Source organism: Anabrus simplex, chromosome 6, assembly GCF_040414725.1.
Source record: "Anabrus simplex isolate iqAnaSimp1 chromosome 6, ASM4041472v1, whole genome shotgun sequence".
NCBI classification, from domain to species: Eukaryota; Metazoa; Arthropoda; class Insecta; order Orthoptera; family Tettigoniidae; genus Anabrus; species Anabrus simplex.
Window position 1 is genome coordinate 74,503,265 of NC_090270.1, and position 21,836 is coordinate 74,525,100.

General features: G+C 39.0%; 1 protein-coding gene across 1 annotated transcript in view; it reads left to right on the plus strand.

The window, feature by feature from the left end:
* Window positions 1–21,836, plus strand: part of LOC136876142 (L-xylulose reductase) — a 102,039-nt gene that overhangs the window by 44,737 nt on the left and 35,466 nt on the right. Inside the window, exon 2 of the mRNA XM_067149849.2 lies at window positions 1,262–1,511. Coding sequence (XP_067005950.2) covers window positions 1,262–1,511 — 250 coding nt within the window. The remainder of the gene's footprint in view (window positions 1–1,261; window positions 1,512–21,836) is intronic.

The window sequence follows — 21,836 nt, forward strand, 5'->3', positions numbered from 1 at the left end:
AGAACTACTGTACTCAAAGATTACCAACGAAGCTAAATGCTTAGACAAATTTTTATTAGTATTACGGTCTAATAGATACACACGAAAGATAACGCGAATATAGCAGGCAAGATACGGCACTATCTAAATTTACTGTATCTATTGTACTGAGAGCTTGCTATATACTTGAAAAAAAGAGGTATTCATTATTAAAGTGATGACAGTTGGGAAGAAACCTAACAGAATTGAATGGCAGCTCAATGAAATACAAAACTGGAACAAGTGTATCATTTCAAGTATCTAGGATGTGTTCCCCCAGGTTTGTTCCATAGTAAGCAAAATCAAGTAAAGGTGTAGCAAAGCTTAGTGTAGTGAGCTTACAGTTGTGATCAAACAGTATTTTGTATTTTTTTTTTTTAAATGAGCTTCCAGACAATATTATCTTTACAGACCGTCTTTTTTATTTGTTTCGTAATATTCATAAGCTCAAAGTAATAGACATGAAAGTAGCAAGATTGATGAGTAGCACAAACTGGTGCTCGTGACGAGGAGATATAGCACAAGTTGGAAATGAACTTGATAGGTGAATCTGTGCATGTATAGTGGCTTTGATGAGGCAAACCTGGGAGACCGAGCGTGTTGGCTGTGCGGTTAGGGACGCGCACCTGTGAGCTCGCATTCAGGGGATAGTGGGTTCGAACCCCACTGTCGGCAGCCCTGAAGATGGTTTTCCGTGGTTTTCCATTTTTACACCAGGCAAATGCTGGGGCTGTACCTTAATTAAGGCCACGGTCACTTCTTTTCCACTCCCTTTCTTATCCCATCGTCGTTGTAAAACCTATCTGTGTCGGTGCAACGTAAAGCAACTTAAAAAGAAAATAGCTGGGAGAATAATAGACTCAACCATCGAGGGTGATAGAAGCAGAGGGTGTCTGAGGGAACAATGGTTAGATTCAGATTTTAATGATTTAAAAAGTAAAAAGTGTCAAAGTAAATGAGGCTAAAAAAAGTTAGTTGCAAATAGAAGATTGTGAAGACAATTAAATCACAGAGGTTGGACTAATTTTATTATTTAGTGCATGGCACACATACACTATGGATTCAGAAGTTGGTGCGGAATGTGTCATGTTTACCAGATGTGTCATAAGAAAGGCAGCTATACTGGGCCACTCAGTTTGTAGTGTGTCTAGCCCAAACCATTGACATGAATTTTTATACTATTTCTTTTTCAAAATCAAATTAGCATACAAATGGAAATTTCTTTTTTCTTTTTGTCTCTAAGGAATAGGAAGAGAGTTAGTGAAGGCCTTAGTAAAATGCGGGGCAGAGGTAACAGCTCTCTCTCGTACCAAATCACATCTCGATACTCTTGCTCAAGAGGTGCCTGTGAAGACTGTCTGTGTGGATTTAAGTGACTGGGCTGCTACTCATGCTGCTGTAGAAGCCATTGGTCCTGTGGACTGTTTGGTTAACAACGCAGCTGTTGCCATATTGGAATCTTTCCTTAACATCAAGCCAGAAAGTTTTGATACGTAAGTACTATTTAATTGATATGTTTGAAAGTTTTATTTTTGAGAGTTTTACTTTTCTTAATCTGTTATTAATGAACCTGCTAACAAAACTCAACCAGCCAAGGTTTTACTAATTTTCATATTTTTTTTCCTTTTGCCGCACAAGACTAGTAACAGCCACATGACTTGATATCTGTCACTTGTTTGTTCTTTTCCATTATTTTTATTGTCCTGTTAGGTTCCTTTAATCCTTTTGTGATTTGTCCCTTGTTCCTAGTCTTTTACCACTTGTATTCATCTTATGTCTCTTCTCTTGTATTTATTTAGATTTTTTCTTATCATACACTTCCCACATCAAGACTGAAGATCATTCAAGTTGATCCCTCAATGAGGGTTAAAGTCCACCTCCTGGTGAAGTTGGGAAGCAAAATTTTTTTTATTTTTGCTAGTTGCTTTACGTCGCACCGACACAGATAGGTCTTATGGCGACGATGGGACAGGGAAGGGCTAGGAGTGGGAAGGAAGAGGCCGTGGCCTTAATTAAGGTACAGCCCCAGCATTTGCCTGGTGTGAAAATGGGGAAACCACGGAAAACCATTTTCAGGGCTGCCGACAGTGGGATTCGAACCTACTATCTCCCGAATACTGGATACTGGCCGCACTTAAGCGACTGCAGCTATCGAGCTCAGTGGAAGCAAAATCAAGCTTGTCAGAGGCAGAGAAAAAAAATGAAGAACTGGAATTGATAAAGGAATCTGCAGTATTTATTAGAATATGTGGAGATTGTCCTTCTCCTTTTGTGTTTTCATGTCTGTTCTTGTTTGCTCTTTCTGTTGTTGCCTTTTCTTTTGCTACCTTTTCTGTTGCTGATCTGCCATTGTGTTTATCCTATTGTGTGTTCCTATTCATATCTTTCTATGAATGTTAATAAGCATGAACACCTGCATGGGCAACGCATTGCATTTTCTGAACTTGATAACCTCCATTTTGCCAAAGTTGTAAATTGTAGTTCAGTAAACAAAATTTCTACAAATTTTAATTGTACAATACAGTACATTAACATACCTCCTAGGAAGAGTAGTTTATCTGTGAAGTATTTTGTAATATGACATGTAAATCATTTTCAATTTCCAGCTGGGCCATCTGATTTTAATAGTAAAATTCCTTTGACTTGGGACTGAGTGTGCTGTCCCCAACTTTCCTACAACTTGCATTACCTACCACACTAACACGCTTTCCTCTACCCGGCAGATGTCATCTACTCTTGCCATAGTGTCTGCTTTTAAAAAAGCTGCACAAGACTATTAACAGCACCGAGCTCGATAGCTGCAGTCATTTAAGTGCGGCCAGTATCCAGTATTCGGGAGATAGTGGGTTCGATCCCCACTGTCGACAGCCCTGAAGATGGTTTTCCATGGTTTCCCATTTTCACACCAGGCAAATGCTGGGGCTGTACCTTACTTAAGGCCACGGCCGCTTCCTTCCAACTCCTAGGCCTTTACTATCCCATCGTCGCCATAAAACTTATCTGTGGCAATGCGACGTAAAGCCACTAGCAAAAAAAAAAAAAAAAAAAAAAAATAAAAATTATTCAGCATAGATAGTTCTGCAAAAAAGTCCATGATAGCATTTATCTATCTTTAACATAAGTGTTTTAATATGACGGTAACAATTTAAGTGAAGCAGGTCGAAGAAAACACTGTCATCCTTGCATCTTTTTAGCTTACGCTGATTAATCCATTAAAGATACATCTATATACTATGAGAGTGAGAATTATTTGATTAAATAAGTTGTACAGAAAAGTCTGCAACAGCATATACCTATATTTAATGCTGTTTTTATGTTACAGTTTGCAGTAAAAATGCCAACATCAAATTTAAAAACAAATTTTTAGATTAATCAGTTAATCCTTATCAAAATAAGTTGTTTATTCACCTCAAGTAACTAATATAAATTAAAATGTCGTATACAGTATGTAATTTTCATCTGTACTTTGGAGATCTCGTCATTTTCATATTTTTGCACAATCTCCATTCTGAAATATGGAAATGTAAATGACAAGCTTCAGAGTGGGTGAGTAGATTGCAAACCAGTGGGTGAGCCTCTCATTCAAGAACAGTGGATGTGTGGGGAGTTTCACTATTAATTCGATTCACATTGACTTTTTTGTATTCCATCTGTGAACATTTCACTCCATAGTGTGTTTGAAGATTCTGTAATAAATTGATGCACCTTGGCTTTTCTGCTTTCAGTCTGTGAACATTTTGTTCTGCAGGCTACACAGTTGAGTTGAGATTGCGGGGAGGAGTGATGTGTTTTGAGTTTTCCTGGTAATTTGATGTACCTTGCTTTTTTAGTCAGTGTGTGAACATTTCCTTACACAGACTACATTTTAGAGTTGTGATTGGGGAAGGGTGGGGGGAGTGATTGGAGTTTTGCTGTTACCTTTTTTAGCCCTAAGATTCACTCAGCCTACACCAAAAATGAGTACCAGGTTAATTCCTGGGGTCAAAGGCAGCCGGGCGTAGAGCTAACCACTCTACCGCATCAAGTGCCGAGGTTACGGATAGTGAAAGCCTGTTCCTTACACCCCTCCAAGGGCCTTCATGGCCTCTATGGAGATGATTTTGCTTTGCTTTGGCCTTTTTTAATTCTGTCTGTGAACATTTTATTCCACATGCTATGATACATATAGTTTTCCAGTAGTTTTCCATATATCAGTTCTATGATAGATAACCCATCAGGCCTATTTGTGAACGTCACGGCTGGTTTAATGCCCTTACTACTAGTGGAAAGTGAGCATAGGTCATGGTACATTGCATTTGAAAATAGTGTGTTTTATCGTTATCACATAACAATTAAACTGACCAACAGAGAGAAACCTGATTGTTACAGGACAGAAAACAACTTCACAAAGACAAAGGAAGTCCTCTCTTGATCGTAATAATGGTTTGTCCTTAGATCGAGGTAAGCATAATTCAGAGAGAAATGCAGAATCGTCTGCTGACTGAAATAACCTTCTCTCAGTTGATAGAAACAGACACTATTCGCAGAGAGAGAGAGAGTCCTCTGTTGAGTGGAACAATCACCAATCTTCTGGCTGGGCCGAATAGCTCAGATGGTAGAGTGCTGGCCTTCTGAGCCCAACTTGGCAGGTTCAATCCTGACTCCGTCTGGTGGTATTTGAAGGTCCTAAGATATATCGGTCTCTGTTTTATTGGAACAAGTTCATCTGAGAAAGGAAAGAAATGTTTGTGCTTTTTGTCAGATAAATAGTATTCTGCAATGGATTATGATTCTTCCATAAATTATAAAACTTCAGTTTCTTTACATACAGTGTCTGCCAATATTGTTCAGCTCTAAAATTGGAAGACAAATCAAAAGGTATATCTTGTTTGCAGGGAAAAATAAAACCAGAGGGAATCCTTCCTCCTCCCGAACCTTTCCATTCACTTCTTACAGGTGACTGTCCAAACAGTAAAGGATTTATGAAGCAGATACATCATTATAATAACGCACTTCAAATAACCTCCTTTGTGTACATAAGTAATTGGACGTGACTTCATGCCGACATTTAAGGTCCAAGGGCAAGAATACCATTTGGCTGGCAGTCTGTATCCTTATGAACCTAATGAAAGTTCCTAGAGATTTATTTTGTTGTGAATCTTGAAACATGAACTTCTTCTTGCTGCAACTTCACTAGACAAACTCTTAATAATGCCTTCATGAGGTTTTTGCAAGAAATGTTACACTTCCATAATAATTACATTGTCTTTCAAAACCATGATTGACGGTGTCCCAACAAACGTAATGAATTTCAATATTGTTATCCATGCCAGTAAAAGCAGGGTTGTCAGAACCTGAAATCAAAATACGGGACAGATGTGCGATCAAGGAAATCGACGGGCTTGTATTCTGCAAGTTAAAAACTTCATTTCAAAATGATACACTTATTATTATTGTTATGGGGTTACCCGTGGAGCAGAAAGAGGTTAAAGAAGGTGCGGGCTGGAATGGGTTTAACTACCGAATCGAAATTAATTTAAAACTTAAACTGAAGGTTATATTTTCAGAATTTCAAACTTAACAATTTTTCATCATAATAATGAAACATCAGGTACAGTGATAATCATAAAACAAGTCTAGGAAAAGACAAGATTAGTGGTTTTAACAGATCCTGGGCTTCAAGCCCTCGCTTTACTTTTCCTGAGCTCCTGGCTCAAATTTACAAAAGAGCACAAATTTATACAAGGGCAGAAATCCCCTAATTCAAAGAGCACTTGCTCCTAAAATTACAACATCTAGCCTTCAAGAGGCATTCATAAACCTTACAAAACTTTTGAAAAAGAGCGAACAGGCTCTCAGTTTTCCACACCTACTCAAGGCAACCTCAATTTACAATTACAGGCCTCTCAAGGCACTATTTACAAATGGAAATTATTTTTACAGGGGTATTAAATACCCAACCTACTGGGCCTTCGTGGGATAAGAATAACAGGTTAAATTAATGGCCCAAACTCAAAATGAATGGAGGCGTATACTTGCACTCCTAGATATGAACCCTTAAAACCTAAAGGCCACTAGGCCAATGAAACAGGGGCTATTCCCAAACTACTGAGGTGACTCGTATAAGGGTATATTAATCCATTACGGAAAGAAAGAAAAACAGTTACAAAACGTGGTCGCCTCAAACCAAGATGAAGGGGAGCTCGAGAGGGTACATCACTCTCTATCCCCGATTTACAGTCAAAGATTTTATGAAACTTTTTACATTAGCCGGCAGAAGTTACATTTTATAAACGTAGGTTACATGGTTAAAGATTTGGACCTTCCCCTTGGAATAATCTGCAGCGGTAGCGACAACAAGAAAGATGGAATTATGTGGCCATACCTGGTAGCAGTTCTAGCTGCCGACGAAAAGGCCGCCCGCCTCCTGCTTAACACACACACTCAGATATCGATCAGTTGGCCAAGAAACGTGAAAATCCGCAGTTTATAAACCCTTAGGGAAGGTTCGAGACCATTCAAGATTAAACTAGCCACACCCTCTCAAGTTTATTGGTTAATTTCAAAGTTACACACAGAATTGAAGAAGAAGAAGCCGGTGATAGGTAGAAAATTAATTACAGAAATTAGGGATTGGCTAGATTCAAAACTGTCAGAAATAAAGAGGAAATATTGCCAACCCAAAAATAAATGAACATCAATCAGAAAAAAAAAACCTTATGAATACAAAACTTCTTTGAATTATAAGTTCTTACACCTCGCACCAGGGTGCATGATCATAGATTTTAGTAGTGTCGTCTGTGGAAAAATGTCCAAACTTCTTGATGGATAGCGAACAAAACTAGTGGAAATTCAGTCAGTTCAGGAAACTTCACAATAACAAAATTACATCTTATTTCTGTGGTGACATCTTCTGAGTAAATTTCTAAGTTGGTGTAGTTTCAGTTTCACTGTTTTGCCAATAGAGTAGTTCATTTAGGCGCAGAATTTGAATGCGCGCCATTGGGGTGTACCTCCCGGTACAGACCTCCCCTCCAAATGTCCTTCCTTGGGGTGACACAGAAGAATTTTGAAAAAATTATTTCCAGTTGAAGAAAATTTCTAAGTCTTTTTTTTTTTTTTAAGTAGTTAGTTGGAAACTTGTTTAACTTCAGTTTTAAAGTGTCCTTGTTGTTGTAGAATATTAACAACCTGTTGATAGTCTTGATGGCAAGACCTGTCGCCGCTGCCGATACCCAGTTGAGGTAGTCCGGACCCCTCAAGTACCCTCAGATACACCTCTCCCGCTACTGTGAGAGGGGTAGTCGTGGTGATGGTCGCCGCAGATTAGAAGGATATGTGCAGTCTCCAGATGAGTTGGTGATAGGGTCACCGCACTTCAGCCTTTGCCGGGAGATGGACTCCGGCGCGCCGTTCACAAAGAGCCTTCACGGGAGTGGAGTGGGCCCGTACCCCACTTCAGTTGCAGTACGGCGGTGAACGGCTGAGGGGGCACTCAAACAGTAAAATCTCGGCGACAGAAATGTGTTGTTGGAGACTTGAGATTAGAGGGTACGATCTTTATTGGTGATGCTGAGGGGCGGGCGGCGTGGAAAGTGCTTTAGTGCCAATAGTGCGGAGATCCAGGAGACAGGGGCTAGGTAATGGCCACTAAGGAAATGACAGCAGGAAAACCAGAGGGGAAGATCGTACATACAGATTATATATATAACTAAATAAAATAATTTGGGGCAGAAGGCCACCAAGAAAAAATATAACCTTCAAACACCTGCTAAATTTTAGCGGCTATGAACATTAAAAAAAAACTAATTATACAGGTTTAACTTGCGAGAGGTGCACTCTAAAGATCCCCTCTGTGGCTGGATTCCTTACCAATAATGAAACTGGTGTTAAAAAATCCAAAATGACACACGACCCATGAAATCTGGGAGCAAGCTTGCCCGCGGGAACAAAGTTCCTAACCATGACTTGATCTCCGACTTTTAAATTGGTGGGCCTCCGTCCACGATCATTTCTTTCCCTAACCTTTTCATGAGAAACCTTCAGGTTTTGCTTAGCCTTTTTCCATAGATCCCTAATATTATTGGGATCTATTGTCTCTGGTAAAATATCATTGAGTGACCAAAGGTTAGAGAGCAGCATGTTAGGCACAAATTTAAACATCAGAGAAGCTGGGGTGAACTTATGGGATTCATGAACCGCCAAATTCAAAGCAAAGGCCAACCAATGTAGGGACATATCCCACCTGGAATGATCTTCATGATGAAATGCAATGAGAGCCAATCTAAGATTACGATTGACCCGCTCAGCCAGAAATGGTTGAGGATAATACGCCGATTTAGATACATGTGATATAGACAGGTCAAAACAGAATTTGTGGAATAAGTTGGATGTGAATACTTTAGCGTTATCAGAAACTATATATTGATAAGGACCAAAAGAAGCAAATATGGTATTTAAGCAATAAATTGTGGACTGAGCGGTAGCCAGCTTAGTCGGAAATAACCAGGAAAACCTAGTGAAACCATCTACACACACTAGAATGAATTAGTTGGCGTTCCCCTTTGATTGGGGGTAGGGTCCGACGTAGTCTATATAGAGGCGTTCCATGCGGTGCGACGCTTGCTGAGATGATAACAGACCTAGCTTAGTGGACAAGGTGGGTTTACTAAGCAAACAAGATTTACAAGCCTTTACCAATTCTCGAATTTCACCGTCCATACCTTTCCAATAAACATCTCTCGGATCTTTTCTCGAGTTTTGAAGATGCCTAAATGCCCCCCTAATGGGGTCTCATGATAAAACTTGAAGATCATAGGTACAAGCACGGCTGGAACCACTACTTTCATCTTTTGATCATGCCTCGACGGGCAACACAAAACCCTGTTCCTCAACACATAAAGGACAACATGTTCCCCAGAAGAAAGGGTTTCAATAATAGAGGCCAGCACAGGATCTTCACGCTGATATTTTTCAACATCCCTAAACAACATGGGGGCATCAGTTAGAATGGCATTTACACCCGAAGGTATGGGTGCGGGAAGAGAACTATTATCTTCCTGTTCATTGGTCTCCCCATCACGAGAAAACATGCGGCTTAGTCCATCTGCAACAACGTTTTCAGATCCTCTAATATGCCTAACATCAAATTGGAAGGCAGAAATCCTGATGGCCCAACGGGCTATACGACCAGTACGATGCGGCCTAGCTAAGACCCAACTTAAGGCTTGGTTATCGGTTTCTAGGTCAAACTTAACATGTTCCAGATAGTCGGAACTTCTCTAGTTCAAATAAGACTGCCAAACCCTCAAGTTCATAGATGGAATATTTGGCTTCTTGAGCCGATAGTGTCCTAGACACATAGGCTATGGGTCGTCTCTCGAGTTCAGTTTCCTGAAGAAGGACAGCAGCCACCGCCGATGACGAAGCGTCAGTTTGTACAATGAATTTCTTCGAAAAATCAGGCTAGCAAGGACAGGGGCATTACAAAGAGCTAATTTCAAATCTTCAAAAGCGGCTTGTTGAGACGGCCCCCACTCAAATTTGACACCTTTCCTACAAAGTAAGTTCAAGAACAGCGCTCTGTTAGCGAAGTTAGGAATAAATTTCCTGAAGAAATTCACCATGCCGATGAATCTGACAATACCTTTGATGTCCTTAGGAGGTTTAAAATCACGGATGGTCTGTGTTCCTGAATGATCGATCGAAACACCATCGGGCGACACAATATGCCCTAGGAACGACATGGAAGGTTTAGCAAAAGCTACCTTCGATAACTTCACAGTCAACCCAGCCTTACGAAGGCGATTGAGAACCTCTTTTGGATGTTCAAGGTGTTCTTCTAAGGCCTCGGAAAATACGACGACATCATCAAGATAATGATACAAGTGTTCAAATTTTATGTCGGAGAAGACCTATCTAGCAGTCTTGTGAGCACAGCTGCCCCCGTGGGGAGCACGAAAGGCATGCGGTTGTACTCATACAAGTTCCAGTCCGTGGCAAAAGCTGTTAGATGTTTCAATTCTTCAGCTAGAGGGATCTGATTGTACGCCTGATTGAGGTCTAAGATGGTGAAAAACTTAGCTTTCCAAAATCATGAAAAACAAGAGTGAAGGTCAGAAAGGGGCACAGATTGTAACACCACCTTCTGATTTAAATCCCTGTAATCAATGGCAGGCCTGAAGCCACCTTGGGGTTTCGGCACCAGGAAAATGGGCGATGAATAAGCCGACTTGGAGGGTCGAATAATCCCGTCCTTTAACATCTGATCGATGATCTCATTGAGAGCCTTCATTTTAGGAGGAGATAGCCTATAAGGTGGAAATCTAACCGGGATGGAATCAGTAACCTCAATCTTATATTCAATAAGGTCAGTAACACCAAGAGTATCGGAAAATACATCCGGAAACGACTGACACAATTTACGAATACTCTCAGCCTGTTCCTCAGGTAGATGTCTAAGGTCTAACAACAACTCATCCTGGGTAGGCGAAACAGATGAACATGACACAGAATTACACTTAAGCAAAGGAATTTTACAATTATTGGCAAATTTGAAAGTGCACGACTTGCTCTGAATGTCGAGCAATAGACTGGTATGAGACATGAAATCCGCTCCCAATATAACGGGGCAAGACAAGTGTTTGGCCACAAACAATTTTATTTTCCAAGTGAATTTAGAAATCCAAATTTTGGCGAATATAAAATCTAAAATTTCTAAGAGAGAGGAATTAGCCGAAATGCATTGGACCGAAGATGAGCAATAATCAGAAAATTTACAGGCAGACTTTAATTTTGAATACCATTCAGCCGAAATAATGGAACAAACACTCCCTGAGTCTAATAGAGCAGTGACCGGTCCACTATTCAACTCGATCTTAAGAAATGGTACAAATGCGGAGGTCTCCACCGCAATCCTGAGGTATTCTTTAGGACCATCAAATGATAAATTAGAAGAACTCTTATCCTTACCCGAGCTTTCGCTGGGTTTAACGGGGGTTGAGCCTTGGAAAAATGACCGTTGGGATACAAATTGGTAATTCAAGGGATTCCTTAAGTTTGGTTGTATCTGCCACAACCGTACCTCCAGATTGAACATTCCTGATAAGTAATTCATAAATTAATTCCTCCTTGCGCAAGTAGTCGGGGTGGAGGACTTCGTGAGGGCCAGACATGATGAAAAAAATAAACAAATTTAAAAGAGAAAAATAATTCCAGCTACTGAGAAAATTCTTAGAGTTCGATCCGAATACTATGTTTTAGCCGTTAAAAGGAGCTTAATTGAGACCCATTCAACCACGCTCCGCTACAACTTGTTACGGGGTTACCCATGGAGCAGAAAGAGGTTAAAGAAGGTGCGAGCTGGAATGGGTCTAACGACCAAATCAAAATTAATTCAAAACTTAAACTGAGTGTTATATTTTCAGAATTTATAACTTAACAATTTTTCATCATAATAATGAAAAATTGGGTACAGTGATAATCATAAAACAAGTCTAGGAAAAGACAAGATTAGTGGTTTAAACAGATCCTGGCCTTTAAGCCCTTGCTTTACTTTTCCTGAGCTCCTAGCTCAAATTTACAAAAGAGCACAAATTTATACAAGGGCAGAAATCCCCTAATTCAAAGAGCACTTGCTCCCAAAATTACAACATCTAGCCTTCAAGCGGCATTCATAAACCTTAAAAAACTTTTGAAAAAGAGCGAACAGGCTCTCAGTTTTCCAGGCCTACTCAAGGCAACCTCAATTTACAATTACAGGCCTCTCAAGGCACTATTTACAAATGGAAATTATTTTTACAGGGGTATTAAATACCCAACCTACTGGGCCTTCGTGGGATAAGAATAACAGGTTAAATTAATGGCCCAAACTCAAAATGAATGGAGGCGTATACTTGCACTCCTAGATATGAACCCTTAAAACCTAAAGGCCACTAGGCCAATGAAACAGGAGCTATTCCCAAACTACTGAGGTGACTCGTATAAAGGTAAATTAATGCATTACGGAAAGGAAGAAAAACAGTTACAAAACGTAGTCGCCTCAAACCAAGATGAAGGGGAGCTCGAGAGGGTACATCACTCTCTATCCCCGATTTACAGTCAAAGATTTTATGAAACTTTTTACATTAGCCGGCAGAAGTTACATTTTATAAACGTAGGTTACATGGTTAAAGATTTGGACCTTCCCCTTGGAATAATCTGCAGCGGTAGCGACAACAAGAAAGATGGAATTATGTGGCCATACCTGGTAGCAGTTCTAGCTGCCGACGAAAAGGCCGCCCGCCTCCTGCTTAACACACACACTCAGATATCGATCAGTTGGCCAAGAAACGTGAAAGTCCGCAGTTTATAAACCCTTAGGGAAGGTTCGAGACCATTCAAGATTAAACTAGCCACACCCTCTCAAGTTTATTGGTTAATTTCAAAGTTACACACAGAATTGAAGAAGAAGAAGAAGCTGGTGATAGGTAGAAAATTAATTACAGAAATTAGGGATTGGCTAGATTTAAAACTGGCAGAAATAAAGAGGAAATACTGCCAACCCAAAAATAAATGAACATCAATCAGAAAAAAAAAAAAACCTTATGAATACAAAACTTCTTTGAATTATAAGTTCTTACACCTCACACCAGGGTACATGATCATGGTTTTTAGTAGTGTCGTCTGGGAAAAAATGTCCAAACTTCTTGATGGATAGTGAACAAAACTAGTAGAAATTCAGTCAGTTCAGGAAACTTCACAATAACAAAATTACATCTTATTTCTGTAGTGACATCTTCTGAGTAAATTTCTAAGTTGGTGTAGTTTCAGTTTCACTGTTTTGCCAATAGAGTAGTTCATTTAGGCGCAGAATTTGAATGCGCGGCGTTGGGGTGTACCTCCCGGTACAATTATGTTGACATCGTAGTGCAGTTTATTAATACATGCCTTTACATTCATACACAGACTGAAACTTACAGTACTGAATAAGTTGGCCGCACGGTTTGAGTCATGTAACTGTGAGCTTGTATTCGGGAGACGACGGGTTTGAACCTCGCTTTCAGTAACCCTAAAGATGGTTTTCCGTGTTTCCCGTTTCACACCAGGCAAATGCTGGGGCTGTAGCCTGTCTTAAGACCACAGTCGATTCCAGTCCTAGCCCTTTTCTATCCCATCGTCACCTGCCTCTGTTGGTGCGATGTAAAACAAATAGGAAAAAACTTAGTTTATTTAATTATTCATACCATTTCTTTCAGTTTCAATATATTTTCATTTCTCTGAAATGCTGTTAACAGTTTTTTGTCATTCTTGGCTATTTACAATTAAATTGAACTAACAAATTATGTAGTTCAACCTATTCAATACAAATGAATAAGAAATGTAGTGTTACATTCCTATTTAATTATAAGCGGAAGCGGTACCGATTTCGGCCCCAATCCGGGTCATCAACAGCCAAATAAAATGCAAAAACATTGCATAGGTAAATAAGAAATTAAAGAATGAGTCTTTCACAAAACAGTCGAAGAAGCAGTATAAGATAATGGGTATTGGCACTGTGCGATTTTAAATCGAAAAATCTAGAAGAAGTAGAAGGTCAGTATGAAATAAGGCGCAATCTTCTGAATAGTAGCACGACACACTCAAAGTTCGGCACTGTCTCAAAATGTTTACGAGAAGAGGTGAACAGTTAAGTGAGCCAGCCTGCATATACTATCAGGCGCGAAGTCACAACACAATTTAATAAATATGTTGTTCCAAAAATGGTGTAGAAGTCGAAGATGAATCGCTTGATTGAAGCAAATTGTAAGCTCTTGAAGATCAGCGCAACATATTCAATGTCCGGCACTGTGCTTTCAAATGCCGACGGAACTCTGTGAATAGCTTAATGATCCAGTCTGTAATTCTTTCGGTTGCAAAAATATATATAATACAATTTAATGTAATTGAAGTATGTAACTAGGATCTTGTAGATTCTTTAGAACAGTTGACATAAAAATCTCTGCATGACATTGAAGAAAAATTTGCAGAAATGAACAGCTCTGGCCTAATCAAATCAACACAACATAATATTTCTCATAGCTGACAATTTCACACAAACATGCGGTGGACTCAGACTACCTCAGGTAGCTGTCCGCTATTACGCATCTTATTCACCAGAATGGACAACCCAAGAACTGAAAACAATAAAAAACAATTTTTAAAATCTATGAACTCACTCCAGATAAAGAAACCAAGGAATGAAGAAATCTATCCTCTTAGAAATTAAGAAAAGCACTTGGTACTTATCAGAGGTGGAAACATTGACGTATTTATCTTGAGGTTCAAAATACAGGACAATGCCGTTCATGATTGGAACTGTCCAGGACGCGGGACATTTAATACGAGTATAGTAGTGTCCCGAAAAATCCGGGACATCTGGCAACCATGAGTAAAAAGCCTATTGGTGAATGTCGCGGCTGGTTTAATGCCCCTATACTACTAGTGAAGTAGCTGTTGTATTAGCTGGGCAACAGTTTGACAAAAGGAAGATAATATTATATAGCTGAGATAACAATCATCAGAAAATTCCTAAAATTGACAGATCTGATGATAGAATGCCATATCCTTTAATATTATGTTGAGGCAAAGACAGTTATTCCATAAAAATATTTCTTAACATGACCCAATCACTGGGGAACCACTACGTAAAACTGTGTCATGTATGAATTATTACTGGTAACAAATAATGACGAGACTCAATGATTTCAATACAGTGCTAAGAGTTGGAATGCTACTAAATCAGTATTTGGTAGATAAATATGTTAAATTGAATCGGATCGTTTAGCATACATAGAAAATAATCAGGTATAACTACATACAAAATAATCAGACAAAACCGCAAGCGGAAAATTACATCTATTTGTAAGATGCTTTGTGGGAAAATGAACATATTAGAAATATCAGTTAATTGGTCATATTTTCGTGAAATAACACAAAATGCTATGACTTTTGTCAGGAAATATGGCAAACCTTATTTGTTCATTATACTTGCTTGTAATTCTAACTGGACTGAAGTTAAAGAAAATCTCCCCAAATATACAGCATAGTGAACAGAGTATTTCATTTGAAAATTCAAAAATTAATATTCGTAATTAATAAAGAGGAAATATCTTGCTAACTTCACTGCCACATGTTAACAAATGGCAGATACATGGATTGCAGTTCTACTTCTTTTCAGTATTTAAGAACTGTGGAAGGAATAACTTACAACACATTTCAAGAAGCATGCAGAGTCGAGGGATTGCTGGAAGATAGGATAAAGCATTATCAGAAGCTGTTCTATTGTAGTTCAGGAAGATCACTTCGATATTTATTTTCCATCATTATTGTCTTTGTTCAAGAAGATATACTGAACCAAAAACAAGAGAGCTAGCATCACAAGAACTATGGCCAATATATGTTCAATGAAGGGCTGACTGAAGTTAACAGAATAGCACAATCACTTCCAAGAAAATCTATCAAAGAGTTTGGACATCCTTTCTCAGATAACAATGACTTACAGCCCAACAATAATGAGTACTTCAGGGAAATGTCAATCAATCAATCCAATCAATCAATCAATACTAATCTGCATTTAGGGCAGTCGCCCAGGTGGCAGATTCCCTATCTGTTGTTTTCCTAGCCTTTTCTTAAATGATTTCAAAGAAATTGGAAATTTATTGAACGTCTCCCTTGGTACGTTATTCCAATCCCTAACTCCCCTTCCTATAAATGAATATTTGCCCCAGTTTGTCCTCTTGAATTCCAACTTTATCTTCATATTGTGATCTTTCCTACTTTTAAAGACGCCACTCAAACTTATTCGTCTACTAATGTCATTCCACGCCATCTCTCCGCTGACAGCTCGGAACATACCACTTAAGTAAAATTCTTTCAAGAATAAAATTTACTGTGTCCACCTATTCAGTACAATTATATTCTGTAGTGATTAAATCCTACATGAATTACATATACTATAATTAGGTACATTTTTCCCCCTAGTTTTGGGCATCTTCAGCCTAATGATAATCTTAAGGTCAAGTCCTTAAACCAATTAAACATTTGAACTTGAAAGTAAACACATTGGTCTTATGCTTAAAAATTTCTTATAAAAAGTTGTGCTTTAGGTGATGTGTAAATAGGTTTAAAATGTGTACATAAATTAATTAAAACCCAGAATTTGTGACAAGAAAGCAATTAAAACTATCATACATTTACTAAAAATTGTCCAAAGTGCAAATTAGAACTTCACCAACTGTATGGATGAATCATTAGCTTGATAGTTTATACAAATGTGTAGATCCAAAGGTGCTTATGATCACCTATGTCGTAAGTATAGCAGTTACAAAACCGGAACCGTGCTATAATGTCGATCTTGTTGAGCTTGGATATCCCATTAGGAAGAAGCATGGTTGGATGGTACTATTTTAGAGGTTAAAAACGTGTATGTTGGAACATGTCAATATCATTCATTAGTCAGGTGCTCATCTGATAAAATGTTTCTTGGAATTTTGTGCCGTTCTTATCGGATTAATGTTCCCGTTGGTACATTGTTCTACCCTTGGGATGATTTATGAGTATTGTTTGTAATTGTCCAGTCGGATGTTAGCTGGATCCACTTGTTCCGGTTGCATCTGAACGACTCACTTAGTCGAGCAGCTCGTCTTCTTTCTCCCAGTTCTTCCCAGCCCAACTTTGCAACATTTTTGTAATGCTACTCTTTTGTCAGAAATCACCCAGAACAAATCGAGCTGCTTTTCTTTGGATTTTTTCCAGTTCTTGAATCGGGTAATCCTTGTGAGGGTCCCATACACTGGAACCATACTCTAGTTGGGGTCATACCAGAGATTTATATGTCCTCTCCTTTACACCTTACTACAATCTCTAAACACCCTCATAACCATGTGCAGAGATCTGTACCCTTTATTTACAATCCCATTTATGTGATTACCCCAATGAAGATCTTTCCTTATACTAACACCTAGATACTTACAATGATCCCCAAAAGGAACTTTCACCCCATTAATGCAGTAATTAAAACTGAGAGGACTTTTCCTATTTGTGAAACTCACAACCTGACTTTTAACCCCGTTTATCAACATACCATTGCCTGCTGTCAATCTCACATTATTATCTAGGTCACGTTGCAGTTGCTCACAATCTTGTAACTTATTTATTACTCTGTACAGAATAACATCATCCACAAAAAGCCTTACCTCTGATTCCACTTGTTTACTCTTATCATTTAAATATATAAGAAAACATAAAGGTCCAATAGTACAGCCTTGAGGAATTCCCCTCTTAATTATTACAGGGCCAGATAAAACTTCGCCTACAAAATTCTCTGAGATCTATTTTCTAGAAATATAGCAACCCATTCAATCACTCTTTTGTTTAGTCCAATTGCACTCATTTTTGTCAGTAGTCTCCCATGATCCACCCTATCAAATGCTTTAGACAGGTCAATCGCGATACAGTCCATTTGACCTCCTGAATCCAAGATATCTGCTATATCTTGCTGGAATCCTACAAGTTGAGCCTCAGTGGAATAACCTTACCTAAAACCGAACTGCCTTCTATCGAACCAGTTATTAATTTTGCAAACATGTGTAATGTAATCAGAAAGAATGCCTTCCCAAAGCTTACATACAACGCATGTCAAATTTACTGGCCTGTAATTTTCAGCTTTATGCCTATCACCCTTTCCTTTATACACTACTAGCATGTGCCCGTGGCTTTGCCCGCGTTTAATAATTCAACTGTTAGATGTTCTAAACTCTTTATTTAAAAGCAAATTAAAACATTATATTTATTAACTCACATCTTTTTGACGTAAATTGCATGAAATACATTATTTTATTTTTATTATATTGTTACTTTCAGTGCTTAAGATACTGGGTTGATGGATGTACAAATAGTATTAAAACCATGTAGAAGACCATGTTATATAATACAAAATATGTTTCCTTAGAGCTTCGGAATAAACTATATTAATGTACTTCCATTTCGAGGTAAGATGTATACTGTATTGTGTTTGTCTTTCGAACTCTTGAGCAATCCACGTACAGCTGACAATGGCGAAAGCACCGTTTTCGAAGATGGAGTCACAACTTTAAGCGATTGTTCTATGTCAAAATTTCAGATCTCTGTGTGTCGTAGATTTGATTTGACAAACACTTCCGAATATTATGGGCTGATGGCTCCTCGTGTCGTGGACCGAAAATGGCTTCCTACTCAATGGACTTACAGTCCGAGGAATACTACTTCACCCGCGGCATACTCAGTTATGATGGTGGCTTCAATAATATTCGTCATCAGTTTCACAGCCGTGTTCATTGCAGAAGGAAGGATTCATATTCATGAGAAAGATAATTGGTGCCATAATCATCCACCCCAAGATGTTCGAGGGTACTCCAGGTGACTCCAAATTGTTCAAAATCTATTGTCGTGTAGTTGACAGCCTCATCTGTAGGAAATGTCGTGTCAATAGACTTTTCAATTTATAGAAAACTGGATAATTATTGTGAGTGTTGCTTGTTGATGACATTGACAGCTTCATGTCTTGGTGCAAGAATTGCTCTTAAACACAACCATGCGTCTTAGGTGAAAACCTGTGCCCACCTATGACAAATATTTTAGATCTTTGTTTGCCATGGATTTGGCTGGGCATCGCACACTTGAACACAGACAGACAGACAGGCGGACAGACAGACAGACATCTTGGACTGAAGGAAAATGGCTTCCTATTCCACGGACTTAAAATTGCATGTTGACTGATATATGTATTATTCCTTGTTTATTATTATCGTCTATCTTGTGCCATATATGTTTCCTGTAAATGTATACGTGTCCAACCCTTGTCCCCTCTCTCTATGGGGTTTGGGTATGAAGTGAGATGAATCTTCGTAGCGAGTCTTTATATGATAGTTAGAATGAAGAGGATGAAACCCGGCGCCAGCACATAGCCCACTCCTCTCGAATAGCTCAAGACTTTACGTCCCGATCCGATTGACGAATCACCATCAACACCATCATGTGCCCTCACACAATATAAGACCAAAAACGGCTTCCTACGCCCTGGATGTAAAACGGCCCCTTGAATATTGTGTTCTCTACCTATCATACGTACATTGCCTAGCGACAGTGACTATATGCATTTAATCTTGGTGACAGCACGTTGGATTGTCATATCCCAATGCACGTTTTCCAATGGTTTTTCATTCATAACTCACCAACGAAAGCAAAAATGAAATTTCCAGCTTCGAGGTGCATTCGGACCCCTTTTCTTCTACCTATATTCAAAATATCAGATATCTGCATGCTGTAGATTTTGCTGGGCATCGCGCACAACACTCAGAGAGACAAACACTTCCTTTTATAATTATAGATAGTAACTCACCATTCATTTGGTATAGCTCCTTCGACCAAACAATAATCAAATAAGTACTTCAGATATGGTAATATATCCCAACCCATTGTCTTTAGTATATCCCTAGTAATCTTATCAATTCCAGCAGCTTTTCTAGTTTTCGACTTTTGTATCTTATTGTAAATGTCATTGTTATCATATGTAAATTTTAATACTTCTTTCTCCTCTATCTGGACATTATCCTTGTAACCAACAATCTTTACATACTGCTGACTGAATACTTCTGCCTTTTGAAGATTCTCACATACACACTCCCCTTGTTCATTAATAGTATTCCTGGAATGTCCTTCTTGGAACCTGTTTCTGCCTTAAAATACCTATACATACCCTTCCATTTTTCACTAAAATTTGTATGACTGCAAATTATGCTTGCCATCATGTTATCCTTAGCTGCCTTCCTTGCTAGATTCAATTTCCTAGTAAGTTCCTTCATTTTCTCCTTACTTCCACAGCCATTTCTAACTCTCTTTCTTTCCAATCTGCACCTCCTTAGTCTTTACCACTCCTTACCACCTTTAAAGGTACAAACGTATTTTCACATTCCTCAGCAATTGCTTTAAACCCATCCCAGAGTCCGTTTACGTTTTTATTTACCGTTTTCCACCGATCTGCCTTATGCCTGCTTTATCAGCCATACGGTACTGCCAAATAGTCCCACTTTTAAGACCTTCCTTTCTATCACATTTATTTTTAACTAAGACAAAAACATCTTCATGATCACTAATACCATCTGTTACTTCAGTTGCTCTATAGAGCTCATCTGGTTTTACCAGAACCACATCCAGGATATTTTTCCCTCTAGTTGGTTCCATCACTCTCTGAATCATCTGTCCTTCCCATATTAACTTATTTGCCATTTGTTGTTCATGCTTCCTGTCGTTTGCATTTCCTTCCCAATTGACATCTGGTAAATTTAGATCTCCCACTACAATCACATTCCTTTCCATGTCGTTTCCCACATAGCTGATTACCGGTATCTTATCAAATAATTCTGAATCCATGTCAGCGCCACCCTTTCCCGGTCCGTACACTCCTAATATATCAACTTGCCTATTATCTTTAGAAATGAGCCTTACACCTAGAATTTCATGTGTGTCATCTTTAACTTGTTTGTAGCTTACAAATTCTTCTTTCACCAGAATGAATACTCCTCCTCCCACCATTCCTATCCTATCTCTGTGATACACACACTAGTATTACATGTTACAAATCTCATGTTATGGTCCATATTGAAATGTACTTAAAGTCAAATAATAATACTAGATTACAAATTCCACCTGTTCAATACACACACCAGTTCCGTGAGAAAATTTCTGCATCCATTATATCATTTCTCAGCCATAATTCAACTCCTATTACAATATCTGGTAAATATATATCTATTAAATTGCATAATTCTATTTCTTTCTTTACAGTACTTCTTCAGTTCAACACTAACATTTTTATGTCATCCCTACTTGATTTCCAGTTTCTTGTTCCCTTATCACCACTCCCTAGGCCACCCTGTTTCCCTGAATGTACCTCCCTATTACCCTTCCAAACAAATTTTCTATCTTACACGTACCACGACAGTTTAAGTGAAGACCATCTGAGCGCAGATCCTTATCTCCTACCCACCCATTATTATCTAGAAATTTCACTCCCAGTTTCCCACATACCCACTCCATAATCTCATTTAAATCCCCAATCACCCTCCAGTCAGTATCCCTCCTACACAGTATTCCACTGATAACAATCTCTGCTTCCTTAAACTTCACCTGTGCTGCATTTACCAGATCCCACACATCTCCAACTATCTTGGTACTTATATCAGCTTGCCTTACGTTCTTGGTACCAACGTGAAACACTACCACCTTCTCCTTCCCCTCCTCCCTCTCTTTTACTTTCCTCAACATCTGCCTCAACCTAATTCCTAGATAACACTCTACCCTGGTTCCCTTTCCTCCACACAGTTTCCCCACATGTCTAATGATGGAATCCCCCATGACCAGAGCCTCAACCCTACCCACTTCATTTGATCCCCTCCCCTCCTGTTCAGCCCTATATTTCCTGATAGCTGCAGGAGCTACTTCCTCCTCCCTTTTCTCCTTCCCATGACCCTGTTCCACCTGTCTTTTCCTATCCTCTACTCTATATTTCCCTTTCCTACCTTTTCCCTTCCTCTTGCTTCCACATATCTCCCTGTTCCTCATCTTCCCTTTGTTGTTCTACCTGGAGTGACTCGTACCGATTTCTCACAGACACCTGTCCTGAATTCTGATCCTGAATAGAGCCCTTAGCCTGCAATCTCCTTCCCCTTAGAACATTAGACCACCTGTCTTCTCAACTCCCCCCCTTTCCTTCCCCTCCCTCTTGTACACCTGCTTTAAACTGCACATTGTTTGAGGGAGTCCTATCCTCCTTCCTGTCTTCT